This window comes from Trichomonas vaginalis, chromosome II (genome assembly GCF_026262505.1).
Source record: "Trichomonas vaginalis G3 chromosome II, whole genome shotgun sequence".
NCBI lineage: Eukaryota > Parabasalia > Trichomonadida > Trichomonadidae > Trichomonas > Trichomonas vaginalis.
This window is the reverse complement of record NC_067204.1, coordinates 9,597,829-9,613,022: the sequence shown is the minus strand read 5'-3', so window position 1 is coordinate 9,613,022 and position 15,194 is coordinate 9,597,829. Positions and strand designations below refer to the sequence as shown.

Genomic DNA, 15,194 nt, shown 5'->3' with positions numbered 1-15,194 from the left:
GTTTGGGAAGGGATTAAGAAAGGAGCAAATTGGATATTTAAGAATAAAGAAGCAATTAGTGACGTTGCTGAATCAATAACGCCAAAAGCTGCCCCAATAAGAGAAATTTTAAATAAAGGAGAAAAAGTTTATCAAAGACTTCAACCGATACTAAGATAAAAATAATATTTATTTATTTTTCCACTAACCACCTCCTATTTTATTAAGTATTCCTTCAGCTATTCCACCAATTGCGTTACCTGCTTGTGCTCCCATCGCCGGATTACCTGCTTTAGTACCTAATACTCCACCTATGATAGTTCCTGCCGTTTTCGCTACTGGTGCCAAAAAGTTAGCAACAGGTTTAATAACCTTTTTATAAACCCAACCTGCAGCTTTCTTAATTCCATCCCATAATTTTTTAAAGAATCCTGCCGCCATTTCTGATTTAATATTAATTAAAAAATATATTTCATCACTTATATTCTAATTTTTATTTAATGATAAATGAAACCGATTTTAAAAATAAATGAAACAAAGGAGGAAGAAATAAATGAAAGTGAAAATGTTCAACAAAAAATAAACGTTGTTAAACCAATTACTGAAATAAAAATTTTTTCATCTGTTGATGAATTTAATGACTATTATGCTAATAATAAAAAATTATTTGAAGAATTGACAACATGTAAATTGAATAAAATGTTTAAAGTTGAGGACAGAGTCCAAGACCCGGAGGGTCATGGATTCAAAATTTCAAAAATAAAAGGTGTTGTTAGTTTAAAATCTATTCCTCAATCAAGAATCACCTCATTAATGAAAATTGATGATTTAACAAAAAGAATAGAAATTATTGAAGAAAGAATGAATCAAATAATTGATTTCATAAATCATGACTCGTTGAGCCCGGGTCCTTAAAGCCCAGGACTTAAAGTCCATCACTGAGTTCAAGGTTATATTCATCAAATATTTCATTATTAAATGCAACTTCTGCTAGTTTATTTATTTTTTCAATACGATCATTTGAAAGTCTATCGTTTAATTTTTTCTGAAGTTTTTCATTTTCTAGTTCTGAAACTTTATTTGGATGATATTTAAACCCGTTAAATTCTTTTTCCTCAGTTTTGATTTAGCATTTTCATATTCATTAACGTTTAATAATTCACAGTCTTCCTTTTTAAATAAATGTTTTATGTATTCAGGATTTAATACTCTACGTTTATATGCTCCTAACTTAGTTCTAAAGGTTTTTCTACAAAATTTAGGAATTCCATCCTCTTTAATGTCATCAATGATTTCCATTTCATTATTTTCAATTTCTTCTTCTCGTTTATGAGGTCTTTGATTATGACTCCATTGATTCCATGAAATTAAATATTCTTTATCATTATATTTATACCTCATTAGCTTATTTTGGCTTTCATATTCATTTAATAATTCACAATCTTCATTTTTAAATTGAAGTTTAACCCATTCAGGATTTAAACAATGTTTAATTAATCGCGGAATATCTGACATCATCTATATATAGCTTCTTTTATAAAAGATAAAAAATAAATTATTTTAAAATTAATGTTAATTTTTTAATGATTTATAAATAAATATATTTTAATGCATCGTCTATATATAGATGTAACAAAAAAAGTCACACAACCCGCACTCATATACTACTAAGGATAAACCTCAAAATTTACGAATATAATGAGTGGGAATATAATGCTTATCTATCATAAAACCATATGAAATATTAATTTTTGCTTTACGCCTAATTTTTGACGACAATTAGCAAAAAATGTTAAATGTTAACACTCAGTCCATTTGAATATGAAAAATAAAATTGACTTTGATTAAATGTTTTTATTTATCATGCAATTCTTCTTGCGACCAAAGATTTGAATAAAAGTTCAAAAAATAAGATAGCTTAAAAAATAATATACGGTAGTGTTTACTAATAGATGAATAGTATATAAATTCTATTAAAATGGATTTGATCCAAAAAAATATATAAAATTTGATCATAAATAAAATCGTTTTAAATTACTTCTTCATTTAAATTATAACAATTATTTTTGGTTTTATATTTTTTTGGATCAAATCCATTTTAATAGAATTTATATACTATTCATCTATTAGTAAACACTACCGTATATTATTTTTTAAGCTATCTTATTTTTTGAACTTTTATTCAAATCTTTGGTCGCAAGAAGAATTGCATGATAAATAAAAACATTTAATCAAAGTCAATTTTATTTTTCATATTCAAATGGACTGAGTGTTAACATTTAACATTTTTTGCTAATTGTCGTCAAAAATTAGGCGTAAAGCAAAAATTGATATTTCATATGGTTTTATGATAGATAAGCATTATATTCCCACTCATTATATTCGTAAATTTTGAGGTTTATCCTTCGCTTTTAAGATCATTGAATTTGATTTTTATATAAAATAGTTATATATTAGAAAATAATATGAGTTTATGTGATATTATTTTTCAGAAGATTTCATTCTATATGCCTATGAAAAGTACTCTCAAAACTAACTTTTTCCTAATTATAATTAAATCTAGAATATTGTATTATGCTTAGTATTATTTCATTTTTCTCATTCAATTTAGAATTTACAAATGTCAAAAAATTGAGAGCGGTCACTTTTGATGAATTTCTGTTTATTACAATAAGAGTTGACAATTAAGCATGTACGGGATATATTTTTTTATGAAAAATAAATTACAAAAAAATAAGATTTTAGTAATTATTCCACATTCACACATTGGCAAATACACCAAAATGCACTGGCAATGAAATAAAATGTCAATTTAGGAAAACTATTGGAAATTTATCGTGAGATTTTGAAAATAAATAAATCATTTATTCACAATATTCTTTATAGGAGTTATTATTTATATTCTGTTAGCTTTTCATTGTTGTCAGTATTAATAATTTTTTGATAATTTTGAGAGCACCCGTAATGACAAAACAATCAAATTTTATAAACTAATAATTTTTTTGACAGTATGCTATACATTAAATTTAATTTAGATGAATGAATTTTGTGATAATAAAATTAAAAACCGACAACTTTTGAAATGGTACGAAGAAGACACTTGTCCTCCGATGAATTCATTATCAATACAATTACTAAACAATTTCCCAAACTATAATTCTCTAAATTTTGAGTAAAGTCATTCAAAAAAATAATTCACTAGTCTCATCACACTTTTCAATGCTCGATTTTTAAAAACCCTTTAAAAATGGAGCTTATATTGAAATAGTGTAGAGACTAAAAATTACCACAGATAGATCGCTAAGGTAAAATCCTATTAAATATGTTTTTAAGTATATTCTTATTATCTCCCATAGTTTTGATCAATTTCAAAATATTGTGAGCCTATCTTTTATTTAATGTATTCAAATTGAACTAATTTTATAGAAATAAGTGCATTTCACATCCCACGTCCAATACTCTAAAATTAGTAAAGTAGTGAAAATTCATAAGTCAATTCATTAGGATAACTAGCCTTTCTTATATTTTACATGATGGTTAGAAATATAATAATATCAGGGAAAAATTCTATTTGGCCAAATTTATTGAATTCAATTTTTTGAAAAATTCAATGCCTCGCAAATATACGTTTTATTTTTTAAAGCGAACAAAGTTAAAATTTTATCATACTATACTAACAATTAATATTTCCTTACATTTTTTGATCTCAAAATTTTGAATGAGATTTGAAGTTTTTATAGACAGTATTTTCAAACATGGCTGAATCTTCTGTTTCCAAGTCAGTTTCCGCCACCAGTCAATCGCGGGAGAAATTCTCAGACATAGTAACAGCAAAGGGAAATGTTCTCGACAAAGTTTTCCCTCTTTTCGAACAGATGATTCAACAAGTTAAACTACCAGCTTGGATTATGGGAATTGTCATGTTCTATCTCCTATGCCAAACACTCTCCATTTGTTTCTGGGTTTATACACCTGTTTATCAAAAAACAACTCAGCCGTGGACAAATGTTAACAAATATTTTGTCCAAATATTCGCATTTATTGATCCGGTTGATTACAGCACATCAATACAGATATGGATGATTGTAGATATCGCAATTGCAGTATTTTCTATACTTTGGATCTTATTCACATTATATCTTAATCATTTGTTTTATACAATTTATGTTCCGGTGCTATACATTTCATTTATTCTCATTGATATTGTCGTTCCAATATTGATAGTCCCATCAGCTTACGTAGCGGCGCATGGAATTGTTGGACTTAAAGGTCATTCTGGAATTGTTGGACTTAAAGGTCATTCTGGAATTGTTGGACTTAAAGGTCATTCTGGAATTGTTGGACTTAAAGGTCATTCTGGAATTGTTGGACTTAAAGGTCATTCTGGCATAGAATATGTTTTGGAAATAGTTCTTGGATTAGTTGCATTCGCAGTTTACACCTGCGTCTTCTTACTTAGCTCCATTCTTAAGGCAAGATCAGTTGTTTTATCTAATTTCTCCTTCCCAATGTTCGAATATGATGCAGTTACAACATGGATCCTTATTACAGCAGCTTGTGCCGTACTCTCAGCTATTTTCAACTACTTCGATAGCTGGTTTTACACATTAGGTTGTATTATTCACATTTTAATCACAGTTTATGTACAACTTCGTATCTACTATCTTCCTTTCTATGATCTATGGCGCAACGTTCTCATGATGGCCTTCTGTTTAGCAACAGTTGTACTTAATATAAATTATTTCGTCATCGCATATGTCGATAAGTTCAAATTCAACTACACAATATTTGTATTCATAATAATATTGATATTGGGCTATATAGGTGGTACAGGTGCCATTACAAAAGTTTCAGGAGATTTCAGAAAAGCATTAACATACCAAGAAGACGTAACAAATGTTCCTGAATACTTAGATTCACTCAAGATCAATAAGAACTCACACCAAGCTAACATGTGGATCATTGTTGGTTTAATCTTTAACAGTGATTACTTTGTTGATGGTTCTTTAACCGATTACTGCCTTAACTGCCCCAATTTGGATGGAGCTCTTTCAATGTTACTCCAAGTTGTCACATTATTCCCATTCGAGTCCCGTAAAATGGATGTTCTTTTCAAGAGAGTCATTCAGAAGCATAAACTCGGTTTTAGCGACAGATTCTTGATCTACCAATGCTTCAGAATCAAGATGAAGAGATTAGTTTCAGATACAAAAGACACTCTCGAGATGTTCAACAAGCTAAAGAACAAGAATGAAGTTTGCAAGAACACAATCAAAGCATTTTGGGACAAGAATGAAGCTCATTCAGCATATATCTCAAGTTTGAGCCTTCTTGTTAATGATTTAGATCAATTATTCAAAGCATCATTAATGAGCAATCCAAACAACTTGAGACTTATTACAGAATACTCCAATTTCTTGGCAGAATGCAAAGGAGACTTCGATAATTCAATCAAGGAAAGTATCAGAGCAGAATTGATTGGTGATGGAAAGAACTTCAATGTTGATGTTTCCTTTAGATCTTTGGTCAACAAATTCCCAAGATATCTCAAGGACAAAGTCTTAGATGCAAAAGGACACAAAATTCTTAAATCAGGAAAAGAAGCTAAAAGTGGAAGCCAGAAATCAAGTTCTAGCGCTAATTCTGGTTCTACAGGTGCAAGTTTCGATTCAAATTCTGTTGACTTTGAAAGACAAGAAACAGTTTCAAAGAAGATATTGAGAGATGCAAAAGTTAGATTGGCATTCCATCATGGTATTCAAGACACAAGGCCTTGGGAATATAATGCAATTATTATGCATATAGTTGCTAGTACAGTTATCATCCTTGTTGCTTATATTGGCTTCTATGCATATGTCAGAATCAACATGAAATGGAGAAGATATGGTTACAAAGATCTTTCTACTATCGGCTATGCAACATTCTACACAATCTATGCTAATGTTTACACAATGTCAAAGTTCGCTGCTGACTCAAATAGAATAGATCCATCAGGAAAAATCCTTGGTAACATTTCTATCGATGATGTTGTTGTAGAAACATTGATTCCATTAGATATCTCACTTCCAATGAAGACATATGTTTGCATGAACAGATCTCGTTACTACCTTGGCTCATTGTTAAATAAATTGGCGGATAAGGCTCTTGAAGGCGACGATCCTTATGATATCGCTTACGTATTAATTCAAACAAACTCTACATTCAAAGTTTGTGATCAAGCAAGTCCAGTTTACGCGATCAGAGCAAGTTTAAAGGCGGAATTAATTGTTTTCAGTTACTTGCATAACTATATTGCTGGTTTGTACAATGAAAACAAAATGCCAGCAAATCTTTATGCATCCAATGATTATTGCCAGATTTTGTCAAATATCCCAACCATTTCAGAAAACGCCGATATAACATTCCATTCAATTCTTAATTACCATATTGATAAAGCAAATTATTATGATGGTATATTCATTGCTTGGCTTGTATTTGGCTTAGTTGCAATGGCAGTTATTTGTGGAATTCCACTTTTCGTCATTGGTTTCTTATACAACAGAAGAATCACAAAGATGTGCCAGATTTTGCATCAATTACCTCCACCTGTCAAAGAAGATGCCAGAAGGGCATTGATGTTGAATCAAGATCTCAACAGTGAAAACAGTGCAGGAACAACAGAAGTCAAATCAGCATTCTTAGTTGTAATAAGAATCATTTATTATATTGCTTTAATTGCTTGTTTGATTGTTTATGCTTTGTTTGTTATCACAACAACAAAACTGAACTCCAATCTTACAAAGCTTCTCAGATGGTTCTTCTATTCATGCCAGAGAATCACACTTGCTTCACAATGCGGTAACAATGCTATTCAGATGATTTTCTTGAATGGATCATTACCACAAACAATTGTGAACACATCACAGTTAAGAGATAATGAGATTTCAATGCTTGACAAGTTCATGGACTCAGAAAGAATATTATTATATGGTAATGACGAAGTTGAAGGCAGTGTTGGCTTCGATGAAGAGTTGGATCACTTGCATCTTGAAAGTTACTGCGATTTAGGAAGAGAACCAAAGTCAATACATGATATGTATGCATGTGGTTCTTTGGATGCACAAATTCAGATGCTTAAGTTCTTTGTCGATGAAGTTATTAAGAACTTAAAGTTCTTCCAAGGAAACATGATGAGTGAAGTTGCTGCAAACTATGCACACATTTTGCGTTTCCACTTCTATCCAAGTGTTATCAGAGCAACAAAGAGAATTTCTCATATAATGAAAACCACATATGATAACACAATGACAAAAAACATCATTTTCCTTGCAGCAGGATTTGTTTGTTTGATTTTTATTTTTGTATTACCATGGTTCTTCAGAAACGTCATGATTCAGAATTACCGCATTTTCTTGATGCTCTTGAAACATCTTCCAATGCAAACAATCATTGATACACCAGAAATCCTCGAGTTCTTCACAGGCAAGAAGAAAGCCAAAGTTGAAAGAATGTCAACATCAAAGTCAATTGTTTATGGTGCAAGTGAATGCATCATTATCACAAACGCTTCAAGTGTTATTGAAATCATCAATAACTCTGTTACAGCAAACATCGGTTTAACTCCAGATCAAATGCTTGGTCAGCAATTTGCCAATTTCGTTGGTACTGATGATCAACAGCGTCTCAACCAACAGATTGATATGATGACAAGTGGACAAGGATCAGCATTCTGGGAAGACCATCTTACTTTGTTAAATGATAAGAATGATTTCGTTCCATTCACAGTTAACTTGATTGGAATGAAAGATGAAGGTTCAAATGAAATTAAGAGCTTCGTTTTCATCTTAAGAAACGAAACAGAAGAGATCCAGAAGAGAAAGGCAGCAGAAGAAGCTAAAGCCAAATCAGAGAAGTTGTTGTATCAGATCTTACCAAAGGATATCGTTGTAAGACTCAACAGAGGTGAAACAGATATTTCATTCACAATTCCATCAGCAACAATCTTCTTCATTGATATTGTCAAATTCTCCAATTATGCTGCAACATTAACACCATCAGAAATCATGGCAAACCTTTCATTGGTGTTCGCAACATTTGATAAGATTGTTGCCGAATATCCAATCATCACAAAGATCAAATTAATCGGTGATGTTTACATGGCAGCTGCTGGTCTTTTCTGCACAGAAGAAGATGATCCAAAGAAACATGCAGAAGATGCATGCAGAGCTTGCTTGAGATGCCAGAAGGCCATGGAAGACATCAATGTTAAACTCAGCGCTTCTCTTGAAGTCAGAATTGGTGTCAACTCTGGTGGTCCACTCATTGGTGGCGTTTTGGGTTCTGATAAGCCAACATTCGATATCATTGGTGATCCAATCAATGTCGCTGCTCGTCTCCAGAGTACAGATATCCCAGGATGTGTCCAAATTTCTAGTGAAACAAAGGATTTGATCGAAGGTTTGGACTTCATCGTTGAAGAAAGAGGTCAAATTTATCTCAAAGGCAAAGGTGAAAGACTTACTTACTTCGTTAACTTTGCAACTAAGTCTGACCAAGAAGCCTCATTTGTTATGGCTCTTAATTCTACAACTGAATAATTATAATTGTTTTATATTTAAACTTTATTATTCATGCTTTTTGATTAATCATTTTACATTTTTATGACTTGTTATAGAAATATCCTCTTTCCTCTGAGCAAAGAATAAGATTAAGTTGTATTTTATCTGATTTTGAATTATTATGATTGGAGAATCATTGGAATTAATGCCATCATGGAAAAATCTCTATTTGATAAACTATTTATGAAATGACTAATTATATTTCTGATGATATTTTTCTTGAGATCCTTTTTGCGATCAATTGCAAAATAAATGAAAATGCATTCTATAAAAATGTATTTTAAGAAAAAGGATATAGACAAATTGTAAAAGAAAAAAGGAATTTTGCATAATCAGATTGGAATTTCTATTTCTTGTCAAGAAAGTATTGTATTAAGCTAAAATTTTAATTGATTATATCAATAATAACCTGTATCCAATGAAGCCATATTAGTTATTCTGGTGTTGGGTTATTTTGTAATGTAAAATTTGACAGTGCAATTATTTTGTCAAATTGCTCAATTTGCGGTTATCGCCTTAAAGCGCGTGTTCGTTCTCGACTAGAAAATAGTGCCCATATAGTTAACGAATTTTAACTCCTGTAATAAAACATTCAATAAACTCTTAAATTCACTGAAAAAATAAATTGAATACTTTTATCGTAATTCCTTAAAAAATAACTCATTCAAAATCCTTACAATGATGTTTTCTTCTTTGTTCATCAGAAAAAACACATATGGCTATGATACCACGAAGATAAGTAAGTATTCAGAGAATCTAAATAGAGGTGTTGTCGCCGTGCGTGCAGGAAACAAGGCTTTTATTTCATGGAGATTTTTAATTACTGACGATGATGATATTGCTTTTAATGTATATAGAATAGATGAGAATGAAACTATTCTTAAATTAAACTCAGATCCTATTACAAACGTAACACATTTTTATGACACAAAACATGATAAAACCAAATCTTTCAAATACTTTGTTGGCTCAATAATTAATAATATAGAAGTAGAAAACAGTTCATATTTCGAGTTAAAGGCTAATCAGGCAGATCTTCCATGTATTAGAATTCCAATCCGAAATGGAACAAGGTTTAGAACTGTGTGGGTAGGTGATTTAGATGGAGATGGAAATCTTGACTTTGTTCTTGCTATAGATGCTGATGAAATTCAAACTGTTGAAGCATATTTACACAATGGAACTTATCTTTGGACATTAAATCTAGGTCCTAATAGTATTAATAAGTATATGATCGAACCAGGATCAACAACTGTTAATGTTGGCCAAATTGACGGTATAAACATTTATGATTTAGATGGTGACGGGAAATCTGAAGTTTATATTCGAATTGCAAACAATTTCACGTTTGGCGATGGATATGTATTCACTCGTGATAATGATATAGATCAATGGATTGCTTGTGTCGATGAATTGACAGGTAAATTATTACAAAAAGCAAAACTTCCGAACTTTTTCCCACAATATGGTCCAATGGGTACTTTGTTTGGTGTTGGTTGGCTGTCCCTTGAGAAACCATCTTTAATAGTTGTATTCAAAAACAGAGATGATAAAAAGAGATTTTACAACTATGTTGCAGCTTTCTCATTCACAAACAACATGTTTAAGATGGATTGGAACTGGACAGATTCATATCAACCTGATATTAACTATCCTGAAGGTCATCACTTTAGAATTGCTGATGTTGATTTTGATGGAATTGACGAAATCCATGAAATCGGTTATGTTCTAAATGGAAATGGAACAATCAGATTTAATCTTGGAACGCAAAGAATTATTCATGGTGATAGATTCTATGTTGCAAAGTTTAATAATGAAGATACAACAATGAGCGGATATGGTATACAACAAAATAATCCTGACTTAATTGATGAGTATTTCTATAATGCTTCTACTGGAGAAATGAAATGGATTCATTATGGAACAACAGTTCATGATGTTGGAAGAAGAAATGCTGGTGATTTCGATCCAACTGTTCCAGGATTAGAAGTCTTTTCATTCCAAGGAATGTACAATGCAAAAACGAATACAAAACTTGCTGACAATTTTACAAATACATTTTGGCCAAGTAATAATGTATATTGGGATGGAACATTAAATCCTGCTTGTTATGATAGAGGACATCTTAATAAATGGAATTACAAAACTAAAAGAGGAGATCGTTTATTCACAGCTAATTACGATTTCAATAAATATTATGGACAATTTCCTGCTGAAGATGAAGGTGGTCATTATCCGCTGTTTCATGGAGATATACTTGGAGATTGGAGAGAAGAGTTCATCATGGCAGCTTCCAATTTTAGCGAGATCGTTATATTTACAACAAATTTAGACACTGATATCAAAATGACGACATTATGGCATGACCCTGGAATGAGAGCATCAATGACATTGAATGGATATAAACAAAGCCATATATGCCATTGGAATATATCGGAGCAGAATCAAATTTGACTGAAAATAGAAGGCATCTCAAAGAATATCATAAATTAAGGGCAGAAAAATACCTGCTCAAATACCTTCACCAACAATTGAATACTCAAGCAGCTCTTCATCAACAATTACAAACAACGTAACTCAAAGTCCTTCTGATAAGAGTGATTCAAATAATACATCGAAGAAAACTGCTGCAATTGTAGTTCCTTTAGTTATTGTGATTGCATTGATTGCTATTGCTGCATTCTTCGTATGGAGAGTTTATAAAATTAGAAAGCAAAATAGGGATGATATAGTTGAATCAACATTAATTGTATAATTTTATATTTTGTTTTAAATATATATTATTTTCGATTTCAAATGTTTTATATTGTTTAAAGCATATTGGATTTTCTCTGTGGAGGCGCGTAATTGCTTTTATGAATGAATGATTTCAAAAATTATTTAATTTTTTTTTTGACTAGCTCCTGAATTGGGATCATAAAATCACAATTTTATATTGAAATGCTTGAATATTTAGTGCTCGTATATCATTCATATGTCAAACGTTTAAAATTGATTGTTAATGAAGGATACTGAAGCTATTTATAATTCAAAATATGAGTTTCATGAGTAGTGTTATTAATGATCTTATATGAAGACAGCATCTGGTAAACGAATTTTGGAATATTTTAGTTTGAATTTTGACGGCAAACCCAAATTTTAGCTAAAAGTGACAGGAAAAAAAACGTTTAGTATTAAAAAAAAGACCGATGAGAGCTTCGTTCGAAATATAGAGGGAACTGAGAATGCGCAACCATTCTCAGGGAATATTGGATGCTATTCCCGTTCCTTCTGTATGGAAAATTGAGGTTTTCAAAGGGAGTTAAAATAATATCAAATTTATACTAATTTACTTCAAAATACAAAAGTATTTGACAGCTAAAATTAGTTACTTTAGCAAGCCTATCAATACCCTTTTACGATTATTGCTACTTTTTCGAAATAAAATAAATTTATTATCAAAAACCTTTTTTTTCTTAGTAAAAATAAAAATGTTATTTTATATCAAGTTTTTATTCATAAATTTTTATAATGTTGTATAAATTTCATTAAAATTTACGTACATATTAAGGTACTTATCTTAATAATGAAGATTTTATTTTGCAATAATATAAACGAAATTTTTTACCTTATGAACTTTTGATGGAAATATGCAAATTTAAAATAATAAAGAAAGCCGCGAGCGAAGCGATTGGCTTAGTTCGAAGATTTTGATTGAAATCTTTGCTTATATTCCTTAAATTCTTTATGAAACTCGCAACAGTTCCATAAAAAATTTTAAATTCTAAACTGTCGAAATTACCGATCGGTAATCACACCCTTCACGGGTGTGTCACTTTTTACAAGCATGTCACTTTTAGCTAAAATCACCCCTACTCTGGATTAATTTTGACATGTAAAATTAACTTTACATTTTAATTTTCGTCAAAAAATTTTCGCTAATTAGCTGACAAAATATTTTTTTTCCTTCAAAAATTTTGACAGTATAAGAAAAATATGTATTCATCTACCCTTAGAGTTGTTCCTCCGGGCTATTATGACTTGCCAAAGCTTGAATACACAGGAAGAGTAATGCTCCCACTCGAAGCAATTGCTCAAATCCACAATAATTTCGATAATGGACCAACAATTTCAGTTTTCTGCATTACTAATACCAGAACAAAGCAAAAAGTATATGCTGGTATGGCTCCAAGCGATTCACGAGATGGTGATATCGTTATGCCGCTCTGGATGATGGATTTCCTTGGTGCAAACCAAGGCGATATGGTCAGAGTGCAATCAGCAAGACCACCGAATGGCAGATCCGCTACCTTCCAGCCATTAGATTCTTCATTCAATAAAATCTCAGATCCAGTTACTGTTTTAAGCAAAAGTTTACGTGATTTCCCTGTACTTACACAAGGATCAATTCTTCCTATAGATTTCGCTAAGCGCATCTACAAACTCAGAGTTCTCAAAACAGAACCTTCTGATGGAATTTTAATCAATAATGTCAACTTGAACACAGAATTCGCACCACCCGATACAGATTTCAAGCACAGATGGCTTGAACCAGATACTGATTCCGATCAATTCGAAGAACTTAAAGAACATCACGGAAAAACAATTCGTGGCAAGGAAATTACCTATAAAGACGAAAGAAAAGTATTACATCCATCATTTGCTGATCGTGAAAAAGAGCGCAATCAGCCTGGCTACGTTCCAAGTGTTTTAATCTTCAAAGAAGGCGATTTCGTCGAACCAGAAGATAACTCTGGCTCAAAGATGGTCGAAATGGAAAAGGCAAAATACAAGGCCCAGGAAGAAAACATTTTCGTTGGCCAAGGCCGAAGAATCGGAAAAACAAAATCACAATCTACAGATAAACTTAATTCTTCCAACGATAATCTTAGATCTGCAGGTTCATCGAACAGCAACTTGAAAGCTGCAGCAGAAGAACAGGAAGAACCACAAAAACCAAAAACAATTTTCTACGGAGTCGGAAGATCAATTAACGGCCATAAAGTACAGGGCGAAAAAGCTCCTCCTAAACATGAAGAGCCAAAGGAAGAAACTCCGGTTCTTCAATCCTCAATTTTCGGAACAGGAAAGACCTTGAGAGGCCGAATTCACGAATTCGATAAACCAAAGGAACCAGAAGCAGATCCATCGGCTCTTTACGGAAAACATGAAGAAAATCACCAAGATACAACATTCAAAGGAAAACCAAAGACAATTAGGAATTAATTAGGAATTAATACGGCCTGGTAAATAAAACAAATATTTTTAATATTTTTTAATTTTTTTTAAGGGTGCACTTATGCTCATCTGACACAGCCTTCAATTCAAATGTTTAAGGTTAAATTATCAGAAATTTGAATTAATGTCAGATGGGCGTAAGTGCAGCCTTAATATTTCATAAAACAATGTTGCATATTAAAAGAAAGATAATGTAATAAAACAATGATAAATATGAATTCAAACGAAGCGCCATTTGGATAGTTATTTTGTTAGTTGTTATTAATTTGATAATTTGTGAAGATAATTGTATAATATTATTGGAATTGACGCCCCAAATCATTTTTGATGCTTGATCTGGGCATTCGAATACTTTATTTGGCTTAAGGCCACGGTAATTGCACCAATTTTCATTTTTTAGCTGCTCTAAACTTGACATATCAAGCTTTGTAAAAATTTTATTTAAAAATTCAATAACTCAAACTTGAGAGAATGTCTGAAAGTGATAAGTATGCCTTTAGGCCGTGACACTTGTTGTCTTAAAAATCTTAGTTAGAAAGAAAGAATTTTGCATTAATGATGTTTCCGAGCAACGATACCACATGAAAGCTTATACAAATTTGTTCTATGTTTAGTATCTCATTGACAAGTATTGAATAAAATTGAAGAAGATGAAAGTTCAACATGTGACAATTGAATTATACAATGTGGAGTTTCCTTGTGTGTTATGAGCGCATTCACATGCTAACATTTTGGCATAATCTTACTTTGCCATTTTTCCTTATTTAAACCCATTTTTGGAAAGATTTAGTTAATTTTATGGTTTTTATTTGGTGTGAACTTATTTGGCTGAAATAAAAACAGAAATATGAGCTCACACTTTGTAATAAATTAAAAATATTGCTGATCAAAACTTTTCAATTTTTTTTACCAAATCTGGTAAACAAATAATTTTTTTATTTGAAAAATTCAATCTGTGTCAAGTATTGGAATCAAAAATACCCACGTTTAGAACTATTGCATTATCATTCATTTTTGAAAGGTGGAAAAAAGTTGCAAACATTCATTATGATAAATGCGTACTTAACGCGCTATGATGATTATATAAGAACAAATGAAATGCTTTATCATCTAAAGACAGAAGAGTCCCTTGAAGAACTTACCAATATGATAATTTCTGTTTTAGTAAACAAGTATAAAATGCCCATTAACGATCTGATAATGAGTATTTTAAACGCAATCAAATTCAACTATGGATCCACCAAGCTTTATATTCAAATACTTAATCATTTATCAAATGAATATCAAATATTTTCAAAAAGATTATTAAGTATCGAGGTTTTAGATTTTGCTTCCAATTATTTGAAGAAAGATCATACTAATAATATGATCAATTTATGGATTGAAACATCCTCAGAAGCC

The 15,194-nt window shown here is 31.2% G+C and overlaps 4 protein-coding genes across 4 annotated transcripts, besides 3 other annotated features; 3 read left to right on the top strand and 1 right to left on the bottom strand.

Annotated features, from left to right (window-relative positions):
• Window positions 1-183: 183 nt before the first annotated feature.
• On the bottom strand, window positions 184-420 carry TVAGG3_0515170 (N-acetylmuramoyl-l-alanine amidase family; the record flags this gene model as incomplete). Its single annotated transcript, XM_051237073.1, has 1 exon — window positions 184-420. One exon carries the CDS (start codon window positions 418-420, stop codon window positions 184-186), a length of 237 nt encoding a protein of 78 aa, XP_051094897.1.
• Window positions 421-2,610: 2,190 nt separating this feature from the next.
• Window positions 2,611-2,647: a mobile genetic element.
• Window positions 2,648-3,725: 1,078 nt separating this feature from the next.
• On the top strand, window positions 3,726-8,675 carry TVAGG3_0515150 (guanylate cyclase protein; the record flags this gene model as incomplete). Its single annotated transcript, XM_001299961.2, has 1 exon — window positions 4,059-8,555. The coding sequence occupies one exon, from the start codon at window positions 4,059-4,061 to the stop codon at window positions 8,553-8,555; it is 4,497 nt and encodes a 1,498-aa protein (XP_001299962.2).
• Window positions 8,676-9,255: 580 nt separating this feature from the next.
• TVAGG3_0515140 (FG-GAP repeat family) lies at window positions 9,256-11,455 on the top strand (the record flags this gene model as incomplete). The annotated part of the gene is made up of 1 exon (XM_001299962.2): window positions 9,807-10,965. A coding segment is annotated over one exon (1,159 nt), but the record flags the coding sequence as incomplete, so codon positions are not given.
• A 245-nt stretch (window positions 11,456-11,700) lies between these two features.
• Window positions 11,701-12,433: a mobile genetic element.
• A 118-nt stretch (window positions 12,434-12,551) lies between these two features.
• TVAGG3_0515120 (ER-associated misfolded protein catabolic process) lies at window positions 12,552-13,781 on the top strand (the record flags this gene model as incomplete). Its single annotated transcript, XM_001299963.2, has 1 exon — window positions 12,552-13,781. One exon carries the CDS (start codon window positions 12,552-12,554, stop codon window positions 13,779-13,781), a length of 1,230 nt encoding a protein of 409 aa, XP_001299964.1.
• Window positions 13,782-13,919: 138 nt separating this feature from the next.
• Window positions 13,920-13,942: a mobile genetic element.
• The last annotated feature ends 1,252 nt before the right edge of the window (window positions 13,943-15,194 follow it).